Here is a 13957-nt window from a genome sequence, read left to right on the forward strand (position 1 = left end):
CCACATTTTGTTTATCCATTTCTGTCAGTGGAAGGAAGGCTTCTTCATGGCTGAATCTCAGGCATAGGTGGAGATCCCAGGAGGAGGAGGCCTTCAGTGTGGGAGGCCTGCTGCCCACCCCTCCAGCCATAGCTGGCAAGCAGGCTTTTACCTGCCCAGCAGCTCCCTTGGGCACAGTAACCCAGGGGTTTCAGACAGTCCATGGATAGAGACGGCCGTGCTTCAGCAGAAGGAATGCCAGACCAGCCATGGAGAAACCCTCATGCCCCTCACATAGGCAAGACGTGTGTCCTTGAATCAGCTCCCTCACCTCCATATCCCAAGGAGTTTGGGATGGGTGTCCTGGTTTTTCTCCCAGCCTCTTACATTCTCCAACTCATTGATGCCGTGAGAGGGCAATGCGGCAAGTGGAGCAAAGTGCTGCAGCTCTCAGGAAGTATTTGTGGCATGCTGGATGAATACATGGGAGAAGAATGAGATAGTGAGAGCTAAGGGGTTGTGCTTCCTTCGTCTCAGACAGAGAATAGGCAGGAACTGCATGTAGAGGTCAGGCTGATTAGTATTCAAGTTCTGAAACAACCTGAGATACAACGTGCTACCTGAGGTATTATTATTGTGTTGATTGTCTTTTGCACCTTGTACTGAGATGGAATTGCATAACTGGGCTTCTCAACAATTCTGTTTGGTGGAGAATTCTTGCTGGCTTCCGTAAGTACATTTACATAAATCTAGGTGGGCCTACACAGGCTGTCTTGGTATGAGTTCTCACACCCTGGGTCTGTCACCTAGTGGATGTAGCCGTACAGTGTTAAGCACAGGTGGGTGGGCATCCCGCAGCTCTACTGTGCACATGGGAATAGACACTTCAGTCTCTCCAGACTGTCCTTGTCCCAAGAGATCTACCCTGGCATGGCTTCTGCTCACAAGGAGTGTGTGTTCCTCTAAAGCACAAATATTAATAATCTCCTTAATGGAGGGTGTTTTATTATAAAGTCTGTTTGTATTCATGGTGATCCTCAGAACAACGAGGAAAGGAAGTGAAAAAGAGGAGCTCTTTATTCTGTCCCACGTCCTAAAATCTCACTGTGCCTTTGGCAGAAATGCACACAAACCAGGGCCTGGCGGTCTCCCTCACCATAGCATCTTGGAGGGACTTTGGAAGTTAGCTACCGCTTTGGAAGTGGTATTCAAAGTTCCAAGAAAAATGAAAAAAACACTGATCCCTCTTTTCAAATCTTATGCAGAACCCGGCACATAAAGCCAGTAAAAGTCTTCCAGACTGGTCAGTAATAGGTAGCTGCTGCTGCTTTTTGTGTGTATTCTCTGTCCACACTCTGTCATATTGGCTCCCTGGACCCTCTTCAACTGTGTTAGGACCCTTGGACACTCAGCATGTGGGATTATGGCATTGCTCTGGTTCAAGAGGGGATGGGGAGTCGAAGCCTCCTTACTTAGCCTTCCCCTTGCCTGTACCTGTCCCGAAGCCCTCTGTGGAGGCCTAGAGCTCTTTGCAGCACTGTAGTTTTCTTAAGTCCTTTTGCACATGAGAAAATAGACCCAGAGAAGTAGAGTGACTTGTCCAAGGATGTTCAGCCAGTTGGTGCCAGAATCAAAATTATTACCATCATTCAAAGACTTCTCATCAGTAAAGACTCATCATTATTATTCTCATTCTTGAGTCTTTGTCCTCAAGAAGCTTATAATGTAGTTGAAACGAGTGGTAATATATACATGAGAAGATAAGTGGAAAACTAGGATAACCTGTACACATCAGTGTCTCATCAGCTCCACAAGTGTTTAGAAGCCATCATGATTCCTGGAACTGGGGCTGTCTCTCCACTGACCTCTTCTAAATATTTCAGACATGAGTGTGGCCATGGACCCCCAGTTGCCAGTAGATCTAAGAAATGAACAGGGAGAGAAGGAAGAAAGGGAGAAGAAGATGGAAATAGGAAGCAATAAAGGAAAAACGGAATTGAAGAGAAAGTGATAGAAAGGAAGAAGACAGGAGCTATCTGTGGGCAAGGTCATCAGCCTCCCTCAAGGCTGGCAGGGGTCCACCCACTGTCGGAGGAGCAGGGTCCTCCAGGAGCACCAGGGAATCCCTTCCAGCCTGTATTGGGCCGTTGTTGCACTGCTATGAAGAACTGCCTGAGACTGGGTGATGTATAAGAAAAGAGGTTTAATTGGCTCATGGTTCTGTGGGCTGTACAGGAAGCATAGTGCCATCTGCTTCTGGGGAGGCCTCAGGAAGCTTCCAATCATGGCAGAAGGCAAACGGGGAGCAGGCACATCACATGATGAGAACAGAGCAAGAGAGAGAATGGAGCAGGGAGGTGCCACACATTTTTAAATGATCAGATCTTACAGGAATGCAGAGAGCTCACTTATCACCAAGGGGATGGGCTAAGCCATTCATGAGGGATCCATCCCCATCACCCAAACACCTCCAACCCTGGAGATTACAATTGAACATGAGATCTAGGTGAGGTTGTGCTCAAACGATATTCTGCTCTTGCCTTCTCCCAAATCTCATGTCCTCATGTTGCAAAATACAATCATCCCTTCTCATGGTCCCCCCAAAGTCTTAAGTCATTCAGCATTAACTCAAAAGTCCAAAGACTCATCTTAAGTAGCAAGGCTGGAGGGCCCAGCAGGAGCAAGATGGAAGGCAAATCCCTTCCACCTATGTATGGGCCTGTAAAATCAAAAGCAAGTTCATTACTTACAAGATACAATGGGAATATAGGTATTGGGTAAACTTTCCTGTTCCAAAAGGGAGAAATTGATCAAAAGAAAGGGGTCACAGTCCCCAGGCAAGTTCAAAACCCAGTAGGGCAGTCATTAAAGAGCCAGAATGACCTGCTTTGATTCTTCATCCCACATCCAGGGCACAGTGGTGTGAGGGGTGGGCTTCCAATTCCTTGGGTACAGCCCATTTGCAGCTTTGAAAGTCTGGGTGCTTCCATGCTATTGTTCTGGGGTTCATTCTCTCTTCTGCAGTTGTTCACACCTCCTCTACACTATCCAACCTTAACACTGAATAGTAGGAATGGGAGTCTTCGTCTGTTCCACTTGGCTTCCAAAGTTTCCCATTTCCCAAGATCACCAAAAGGGCCAGTTTGCATGCTGAATATTTGGTGCCTTCTCAATGAGCTCTGTGACCACCCAGGATTTAGGGGGCACACAGGCCTGGCTTCAGAGTTCAGGCATAAAGAGGGCGGCAGAATTGTATGTTCATGGAACCAGAGACACTTGGGGCATCCACGAGAACAGTCTTTGACCAACTTTTTCTTTTCTTCATTCATACTCACCCTTAGATGTTTCTATGACAGCACAACATATGTTTTGAAGGAATTAACCAAGTTGTTTTGCTTGTTTATGTTTTTTGTTGTTTTTTTAAAGTAATTCTAGAAGGGCAGTCATGCCTCTAAGGTCAGAGTGAATAATACTGCTTGTTGCAACATTTAGTCAGCACACGCACACACACACTGCACACACATGCTACACAGTGACCATGTCCCAGATTTTTCAACAATAGGCAGCTGTCCTTCTCTGGATTCCTGTTCAGACCCCTTCTTACTGGCTCCCTGGGCCCTTCCAGTTCTATCTCAGACCCTTAAACAATCAGGCATGAGGATTGTGAAACCAGCCATGTCTCTGGGGACAAGTGGTACCAGTGAACAGCGTTTCTCCAGTACCCTGGCAGGCGAGACGGGATGAACGGACCTTTGGCTTGAAGGTCAGAAAGTCTGGTTTCCTGTCCTCTGTGCATTTCTCTCTGGCTTGAGTATCTTGTCAGAATCGTAATTTTTCAGGTGAGGAGGTTAATTAGATAACCTTTAAGTTTCTTTCTCTCCCAGACTTCATGATTTTAAGAGAGGTCCTGTAACTTCTGCTGGAGATAAATTCGCATAATGTGAAGGGGCTTTCTTGGGGATGAGGTTTCTGATGGGATGCACATCCTGATGGGGGTTTGTAGTGGCTGTTCCGTACTGATTTGGAGCCCAGCCTCTGCCCTTTTCTCTTTAGTCTGCACACTCTCCTCTTTCAGCCGTCCCCTGCAAGATGAACTCTGCTCTGGGCCCCACCTCTGTAGGTCTGATCCCCAATATCTCCAATTCAGCCAATTCATAACTGATGTCTCTACCTTCCTCCAAAACCCCTCTTCCTCTTCTTGAAGTCCCCTGCTGCAGTGAGAGGCATCATCATCCACACAGTCACCCAAATTAGAAACCTCAGGGAGGGGGCATTGCACATCTCTGCACTGCCTCTTCCCTCAACCCCTACGTACAACCAGAAAACAAAGCACATGCTTTCTCCTCTGAAATCCACCTACGTCTCACCAATCCCACTGTCTGCACCTTGGCTGCAGCCTCCATGATCTCTGCATGGGTCAGTCCCCTACCCTTAACCCCATCGCTCATTCTCCAGCCAGTGCCAGATTGCAGGGCATCTCTCACCAAGTCATCCCCATTCTCCTCAGAATGGAATCCAAGCATCCAGGCATAGCCACAAAGTTCCTGGTCATCTTGCTCCTGCCAGGCCCTCCAGCCCTGCTACTTCAACACCCTCACTCCAACCAAATCAAATGTTTGCATAGCAGAGCTGTCCATACTTCCCATCTTCTTAGTTCACTCTCCACCTGCAATGCCTGACCCCCTCCACATTCCCTACTCCCTACCCCCAGCCCCTAACCTTCTTCACCCGGACAACTCTTCATCCTTTGAGATTCAGCTTGAAGATTCTTACTTTGGGAAGTCCATCCATAGCCAGCTGTGCTTGCCTCCAGAATGCCATGCCATGTCCTAATTGTATTGGAATCATCTGTCCATTTGCCCTGCATTGTACCAGTACATCCTTGAGGTCTGTTTCTGAGACTTTTTTTTTCAAGTCTCCAGCACCCAACACTTACATAAACATGTTTGTGAATGCTTGAGTTAATGTTGGATTGAATGATCACTGTCAGGTGGGACAGGTCCCTCTGGGTCTCCACATGTTCTGTGCCAGGATGCAGGACAAATGTTACATGGCATGGATCGAAGAATAGGCTTTTTTGGGAAAATTTGCCAAGGCCAAAGTCAACAAGAGAAGTCACATCCCCCAACCCTTCCATCTCAAAAAGAGATATGCCAGGTCCAGGATGCTGCTGGCCCTGCAGTAAGCCTGTACCCAAGTGGAGGGCCCTCACCACACGCTGCAACCCATGGCCCTCTCTTTTTATGGGGCAATTAAGCAAGAGAAAGCAGCCTGTCAATGAGGGAATAAGCAGACTGCTTGGTACCAGGCGGTCTGGACTAGGGGTGCCAGCTCTTTATAGGAGTTGTCTGGGAATGCCAGTTTCCCAGCATATAGGGCCCTCTGAGCCTTCAGGATATTGCTGCTCTCTCTGCCAGAGGGAGGAGGGGCTCTGTGCTTGAGTGCTACCTCTTCTGGAGGGCTCATTATCTAGACAACCCAGAGGGAGATACAGGGTCACTTTTTGACAATGCAACTAGTTGTGCCACACCGATCATGAATGACTGAGGGGACAGATGGGTGGATGGATGGGTGGGTAAGTGGGTGGATGGTGGGTGAGTGGATGAGGAGATGGATGATCAGATAGATGAATGAGTAAGTGGGTGAATGGATGAATGGGTAGATGGATAGATGGATGGATAAATGTATAGGTAGGTGGATGGATAGATGGATGGATGGATGGATATATGTAGGTGGGTGGATGGATGGATGGATGGAGGATAGTTGAATAAATGGATAGGTGGGTGGATGGATGGATGGATGGGTGAGTGGGTGGATGTATAGATGGGTGGTTGGATGGTGGGTGGGTGTATATATGTATGTATGTGTGTGGGTGGGTGGGTGGATGGATGGATAGATGGGTGGATGGATGGATGGATGGGTGGATGGATAAGTGGGTGGGTGGATGGATGAGTGGGTGGTTGGATGGATAGAAGAATGGGTGAGTGGGTGGGTGGGTGGGTGGGTGGGTGGACTGACAAATGGATGGGTGCGTCAGTGGGTGGATGGATGGATGGACAGGTAGGTGAATGGGCAGATGAATGGATGAGTGGGTGGTGCATAGGTGGGTGAATGGATGGATGGATGAATGGGTGGGTGGCTGACTGGATAGGTGGTGAGTGGGTGGGTAGGTAGGTGGACAGATGAATGGATGGGTGATGGGTGGAAAGTTAGATGAATGGATGGGTGAATGGGTGGATAGATGGATTGATGGGTGGATGGACAGGTGGGTGAATGGATGGATGAATGGATGAGTAGTGAGTGGGTGGGTGGGTGAATGGATGAATGGATGGGTGAGTGCATGGAAAGATGGATGAATAGATGGGTGAATGGGTACATGGATGGACGGATGGATGAATTGGTGGGTGGGTGGATGGATGGATGGGTAGGCAGGTGAATGGAAGTGTGAAAGCAACTAGCACATATGAAAGCACCTGACACCTAATGGATACCCAACTTGTGTGTTTCCCTTTCCTTTTCTTTCTTTCCCATCTCAGCTTCAACTTTCTGGGAATATAGAAAGAGGTGACACTGTCATCTAGTGGCAGACATGAAAGCTCTGAACCATCATGGGTTGGGGATAAGGAAACAGGCTGAGTGGCTGTGTGACAGCTCCACTATTCCCATTCCCACAAACATCCTCAGGTTCCCCTGCGCTGTGTTGTCTCATGTTTTCTCCTTCAACATTGCCCTGATGTACATTTTAACCCAACATCACCTGACTTTAAAAGATTGGAGCTTCCCACGTACTGTGATTTGTTCGTGGTTCACAACCCCAAGGCAGCTGCCTCCCTAAACCAATTTTATGGCACAAAAATGGGCAGGAAAGGAAGGACGAATCTGCCTCTGAGATGCTGATTAAGTCTGACCCCTGCTCTCCTTTCCCACTGCCACGGCGTGATCTGGGCCTTCATCAGCATGTGAGCCGGTGGTTCTTCTGGGTACCTCAGAAACACCTGGAAATTGTCTACAATGCACATTTCCAAGCTTCATAGCCAGAAGATCTGTTTCAGTAGGTCTGGGTAGGGCCCAGAATTCTACAGTTTTTAATTTTGCATCCTCAAACTGCTTCACAGTGAGGCTGGCACTCCCTACATGTCCAGGGGATTGTGATGGAGTGAATGGGAGCCCAGGGTACTGATATGGCCTGATGGCTCCCTCCAGAGCTTTCCATCTGGCCCTGCCTTGGAGGACCCTCCCAACTGGCTAGTCAGGAGGAGGTGGGCCTTTGTAGGCAACACCCCTCCTCCAGAATGTGGGTGAGCCTGGAGCACCCCCTCACCACTGCTCCCACATGCACAAACCAGAGCTCCCTCTGACTCGCAGAGGAGGGGAAAATGGGTCTAGGGATTCTGGGCCGAGTGCCCACTTGGGGCTGTGGACAGGCCTGCTCCACTCTGGAGGGCCTGTGCCCGAATGCAATGTGGATGGGTGTTTCGTGGCTCCAGTGAGGGATGGCTGAGGTTTCTGCAGAGGCGAGCAGTGGAGCATGAAGGCATCCAGGCGGCCTTTGCCTGGTGGGGGCCATTAAGGCTCTGCACTTGGGATGGGGGTGTGGGAGAAAGCAATTAGTGGCGAGGGATGTGCATGAATCAGCACAGAGTTGGCTCGCTCTAATTGAGCCAACAAGTTTGTCCTGTTCGCTCTGGGCTCCCAGGGATGGGAGCTGCATCCTTAAATGCAAAGCCCTTCTTCAAGGTGGCAGGGGAGGAAGAAGACTGTCTTCTGCCCCTCGAGGAAAGAGAGGGGCTCTTTCCATTCTCCACCCCCACCCAGTGCCTGCCTCCATCCGCAAAATGCTGATTTTCTCTGCTGAAATGTTCGATGTCTTTGGACAGAAGGTTTTATTTTCTCAAGAAAGAGATTTCACATTTCTGCATCGGTGTATGTGAGCAGGTTGCCTCTGTCTGGGCTGCTCTTAAGGGATCTTCACCGTCTCCATTTCTTTGTGGCTGCATTTTTGCTTTGTCATTTGGAGGAACTCAGCTACTACCCTCCCCAAGACCAAGTCTGCTGTCTTCAGGGCTTGTTCCTGCAGAATTGGAGCCTGGTTTTCCAGGAGCTCTGTTTTATCCCCTTCTCTTTTGGCCCTGACATTGTTTCCCTTTAGATGCAGACATTATGAATTCTCTTCTGGGAGGGCACAATAAAATGTCAACTGATTAACTAAATAAAATGTTTCAAAAAATATGAAATTTTTCCACTAGTCTAATATTTACATTTTAATGGGGGAACTTTGACGCAAAAAAAAAAAAAATCCTGTAATCCCCAGTAGCTTGGTGCTGTCATGGTAGAGCAGGTTGTGGAGTTGCTAATTTGGCCTGGGTGTCCCCACTTGGTTCCACCACAGAGGGAGCAGCATTGTCTTCCACCTACTTGTGAGATCTACTGGTTCCAAACTTTCCAAATCCCCAAACCAATGACTTATTTTTCTCTCTTTTCTATTTCTGTTTCCTAGGAACGAGTGGAATATCTCTTTCTCATAATTTTTACGGTGGAAGCGTTTTTAAAAGTAATCGCCTATGGACTCCTCTTTCACCCTAATGCCTACCTCCGCAATGGCTGGAACCTACTAGATTTTATAATTGTGGTTGTGGGGTAAGTATCACTGCCTGTCTCTTTCCCTTTATCTTACCAGTGTTGTGGGACTTTTCCTTAAGTTAGCTGAAGACAGGGTCGTTGTCATATGGCCACAAAGATTTAGGCTCACAGATAATCTAGAGAGTGAGAAAAATGAGATTTATTTTGCTAAAAGAAGCAGAAAGGGAAAGAGAGACTCTTAGCAAAGTGAGAGAGTGTGCTTCCTGCCCGTGGGCTTCCCGCCTCGCAGGTTGAATCCAAGGTTCTACCCAGGAAAAGGAGGGGTCAGGCTTCTCTCTGCTGCAGTTGGTGGCGTGAACTTCTGTGGTTCCACCCCAGTGTGCACTCCTCCCAGTGCGCAGGATGGCTGGAGTTTCTCTGGGGACTCCTCCCTACCTGGCTGTCTCACCAGTACATCCCTCTTCTTCCTTATGTATTATCTCTTTTCAATTTGGTCCTAACTGTGCTGGGCTTCAGGCAAGAAGAAAGGATCCATGAAAATCACTTTGAATTCAGACTTCCCCAGAGGGACAGGGGCTATGTCCCAAGAGCACCCCTCTCCACCACTCCCACAGGCATGCACACACACGGTTGGACCTGAGTTCTCCTGATGGAACCCAGGCTGCTTTGTGCCGCTATAGGATATCCCCCTGCTTAAGGACTTTCGTTTCATCTCAGACCACATCTGGCCCCGCAGTTCCTCTGACAGTTTCCCTGCTGTTTCACTGAGCACATTTGGGGCAGCTTGTCTGTGAGCATGCAGTCTGCAGGTGTGGGGTGAGGGTGGGGTGCACACAGGCTGTGCCTGTGCTCTGGACTTGTACAGAGGCCTCATCCCCATTCTCACTCTACAGGGGGCCTGGTTCTGTGGCCCCAGAAAACCAGACTGCTCAAGACAGGTGGACGAGAAGGAAACAGGGAACTATGAAAGGCGAAGATGACAGGTAACCAAACCCCAATCAAATGCAGCTTCCCCCCAGACACCCTGCTCCACTGTAGCATAAGATAAGGTAGAGTCAGTCTAGGCTTTCAGAACAGCAATGCAAAGAATCTTAAATAAAATGTAGACGAGCTCTCCTTATAAATAAGTTATTAACCTCACAAAAAGAATCTCCATAAAATATTTGTACCTAACAGGCCTACATACACTGGTGAAGTGTAAGTTATTAAAATGCAGGTGAGGTCAGGCGTGGTGGCTCACACCTGTAATCCCAGCACTTTGGGAGGCCAAGGCGGGTGGATCACGAGGTCAGGAGATTGAGACCATCCTGGCTAATATGGTGAAACCCCGTCTCTACAAAAATACAAAAACTTAGCCGGGCGAGGTGGCGGCGCCTGTAGTCCCAGCTACTCGGGAGGCTGAGGCAGGAGAATGGTATGAACCTGGGAGGCGGAGCTTACAGTGAGCCGAGATCGCACCACTGCACTCCAGCCTGGGCGACAGAGCTAGACTCTGTCTCAAAAAAAAAAAAGCAGGTGATGAAGTTCCATCAACACATCTGTCTTGTAATAGGAGGGAGCCCATTGCAGCAGATTTTACCTTGAGAAGAAGCCGGTTCCTTTGGGCTAATCCCTTATTACTCTGAGCCCAGTGACTGCTCAAGTGGCCGCCACCTTGGACTCTCCCTCTCTTGAAGTCCTGGCAGTCTGCAGAGTCAAGGTCAGAACGTCAGGGGCTCTTTGTCCCAGAGGCCTATTTTTGGAGGATCCTTTTGTGCCATCCCAGAGGAGACACAGCCATTGTGGACATCTCCAGAGCACCTGCCGTTCACCATCTTGTGAGAGTGCCTGGTCTTTACTGCAGGAAATAACGCAGGAGGACATCGAGATCATTTGCAAGTTATTTCCTCATCTCTGGCCATCTGGATGGCTCATAAGGTTGCTTGGAACCACGTTAGGGTTTTTGTTGTTGTTGTTGTTGTTGTTGCCTTATTTTGCCTGGCCAATGAATGACGCACTTTGGCCACATGAACCTCAGGAATATTTGGGTGATACGAGGTGCACTAAGGTTATTAGCATCATTAGCCAGGTCTAGCTCTGGCTCATAGCACTCGGGGTGTGCATGCAGCTATAGGAGAGATTTTGCTGCTTCTGCTCATGCCAGAATAAACAAAGAGTGGCTAAACGCATGCCTTGAATAACGCAGTAAACCATAGCAAAAGTCCTTAAGGTGGGTTGTTCCAAATGCCCCTAAATCCTTTTTAGAATTTGGCATCTTTCTCAAGGCCTCAGTCTCCTGGGAGCCTTTTGCACATGCATAGAAAAGAGCCTCGGGAATGATGAGAGCAGATGCTTCTGGGACCAGTGGAGGGATGAGGGTGACTTGCAGGGACGAATTTTGTTTAGGCAAAATTTTGGAATTTTGAAGTGAGTTGGAGTTGATTATATGTGCTTTGCCCCATATGTGGTCTTAATTAAATCATGAGTTGGGGGAGCAGAGACAAGAAATACAGGATGAGTAGGCACCAAACAGGAGCCCTGGGAGGGAGGGGCCCTGCCTGGGTTGACAGGGAGGCAGTGCAGTGGTGCATCTCTGGCCCACACTTGGCGCCTCACCTGCAGCCTGTCTGGACCCGGCTTCATCCCTTAGACTCCTCCCCACAACCATAGGGGGCCAGGCTCTTTTTTGGGGTCAGCCCAGATTCCAGTCACATCTCCCTAGGGTCTAGGCCATGAGGCTGATGAAGAGAGGGAGGCATCCAGTTGTGTGCTCCTGTTTCTACGCCACAGAGGTTATGATGCCAGCAGTTGCCCAGCTCGTGGTTGGTCTTGCACTGGGACATATTTGGCACCTAGTCTCTCTTCTCCTAAGGGCTCTTCATCCTGTCTAAATCAGCCCATCCTTGTAATGATCCCCCGTCGCTGGAAGGTGCAGCTTACCACCTCTCTCCAGCTTGCCTCCTTTTTCTGCTTCCTTTGCAATATTAAATGGGTAGCCCTTTGCTTCCCTGTGTCTCTTGGAAAATATCTGCTATCCTTTGCCCCTCCTGTGTAGCTGTAGGGGAAGGTTTCTTCTGGCCTCCCACAAAGCGAGGGGAGCCTAACTCACCCTGGAGAAAGGTGGACCTGCTTGCCTACTGCCTGAGTGCCAGGCTGAGAGCCTCACCTCTGCATTGCTATTCTGGTGGCACATGACACGTGGCATTTCTTTCCTTCCTAAAGCAGAAGCCTCTTGGTGGTGGGACTGCTGAATAAACACAGAGGGACTGTGGCCTCAGATCCACCTGCCCCTACCCAGGGACCGCGGAATCCTCAGTGGATCCTCAGGGGGTTCCATGCCAGCCAGTGAGGCTTTGTTGCATCCCTACCTCCCTAGGAGGGTGGAGGCCCTGTCTTTCCCATTCTCTGGGCATCACGATCATTCTACAGCCTCACAGTCCTTTTCTTCTAAAAGCTCCACTGCCTGGCTACAGATCTGCCAAACACACCTCCCAGAGCAATCCTTCAGCCAGGCATCCACGTCAGAGCCCAACCCTTAGGAACTAGTGGGCACCAAGCAGTGGTTTTGCCTTTAGAACATCTTATTGAGGAGAAATATACCAACCACTCCTACACCTATGTTTGAATTTTCTACCTTTTCAGAATTAAAAGCGGATACTTAATAAAGAGTCTCAACTTGAGGCAGGAGTTAAAGGCAAGTTGTCTAATCTCCACTCCCTTCACTGAATAGTATTTTGTGAACATCTTTTACTCCGATAAGCATATTGCCTTCTTGCAGGAAATACTGGGAACAAAATCTGGTTTGCATTTGGAATGTTGTTTGACAAATTTGCAAACTGGTCTTCATTTCCTCAGGTTTCAGTGATGTAGGCTTCAGTGGAAAGAACTTTTCTCTTATGGAGAAAGAAGCGCACTCCCCCATCCTGGCAACTTCTGCCTGGGATTCAAGGCCTCACCAGCTAACATAGGAAGCCACCAAGTTGCCAGGCTGAGAGATACATCCTGGACAGGGTTCTCAAACTTCATTCGGCTGCAGAACACACTGTTGAGAGTCTCGCTCAGAGGTCCAAGACACAGACCAGATAGAAGGGAAGCTCCTCTGGACTAGAACGCCAGTCTCTCAGCCAGTCAGTGCCTGGGGGCCTTCATGGAGCGTTTCTAGACCAATCCCCTCATGGCTCAGCCCTGCCTGGCCCTGAACTTCTGCTAATGCGTCTGGCTAATCCCCCAGCTGCGGCTTCCCATTTCTAGATCCAGTTACCTGGGACATAAGTCACTTAAGAGCTCAAGCCTATTGCTCCTGAATGAAAGCTGCCCTGGTTCATAGTTCAGATCTGATATGGAGACCCACTCCTAATACCTGGGCTCCCTCCTTGATCCCAGGCCCCTCTGTTGAAGAAACACGACCCAGCGTGTAGTGCATTCTGTGGCAATGAATCCGTAGCATCCTCTCTGGGTATAAAGGACAGAAATCACCCTGCACGCCCTTTCCTCTATTTTTCTCAGTTGCCACGAAAAGCCCAAAATTATTGAGTCATCCCTCATCACCTGGACTCCTGTTCCCATGTGGCTCTGTGCATCCTCTGATCTAATCCCTCCTTCCTCACCACCCCGCTGCGGAAACCTTCCCACTGTGCCCTCCCATCCCCATAGTCCCTCGCCTGTTCAGGGTCAGCCAACTTTTCTGTAAGGGCTAGATGCTGGTTTTCATCTTTGCGAGCCGTGTAGTCTCTGTTCCAGCTACTCCACCCTGTCCAGCTGCAGGACAAGAGTGGTATCTCCATGAGTGGGTGTAACTGAATTCCAACAAGACTTTATTTACAAAACAGGTGGCCCAGTTCTCAGCTTCCTTTCTGGTGACTTCCTGATTCTCCCCTGAGGGTGCAGCTTTCTCTGCTGCCTCTCAGCAGGCAGCCACTTCCTCTCCCAGAAGCCTCCTTCCACTGCACCAGGTTGCCAGGTCTAAGGGGGCCCTGCCAGCTCCTGATTTCTGCTCCATTGCACCCCCACCTCCCTGGAGCCCTCCAGTTTTGACATTTGTGTCATCAGATCCTCTATGCCTTACTTCTCTTTACTGCAGCCTTCTGCAGACCTTTGAGTCACCCCTCCTTGTGCCTTGAGGACATGGGCTCCTGGTTCACTCTACCTCACTCCAACACTCACTTCTCCACTTTCCTGCAGTAGCTTCTTGGTTCCCGGATATCTGGCTTCTGCGGAGCCTATCTCAGTAGGCCCAATCCCATGGCTATAGCCAATATTCCCTGTCACCACTGATAACACCTCCCCCATAATCCCAAATCTAACATCCTACTCTCTAACCAGCACCACCGTCTCACCCTGACTCCCACGATCCCTTCGTCCCACTGCACTCTTCATCCCTGCCACCATGTCCACCCTCCTTCCAGCCAGCTCAGATGCC

At 49.3% G+C, this 13957-nt stretch overlaps 1 protein-coding gene across 22 annotated transcripts in view; it reads left to right on the forward strand.

Moving 5' to 3' along the window:
* CACNA1C (calcium voltage-gated channel subunit alpha1 C) overlaps positions 1–13957 on the forward strand; it is a 638552-nt gene that overhangs the window by 381593 nt on the left and 243002 nt on the right. For all 22 annotated transcript variants that reach the window (XM_054526646.2, XM_054526654.2, XM_054526660.2 and 19 more), the window contains exon 4: positions 8477–8616. In XM_054526646.2, coding sequence (XP_054382621.1) covers positions 8477–8616 — 140 coding nt within the window. The remainder of the gene's footprint in view (positions 1–8476; positions 8617–13957) is intronic.

The sequence above is a fragment of the Pongo abelii genome, chromosome 10 (assembly GCF_028885655.2).
Source record: "Pongo abelii isolate AG06213 chromosome 10, NHGRI_mPonAbe1-v2.0_pri, whole genome shotgun sequence".
NCBI lineage: Eukaryota > Metazoa > Chordata > Mammalia > Primates > Hominidae > Pongo > Pongo abelii.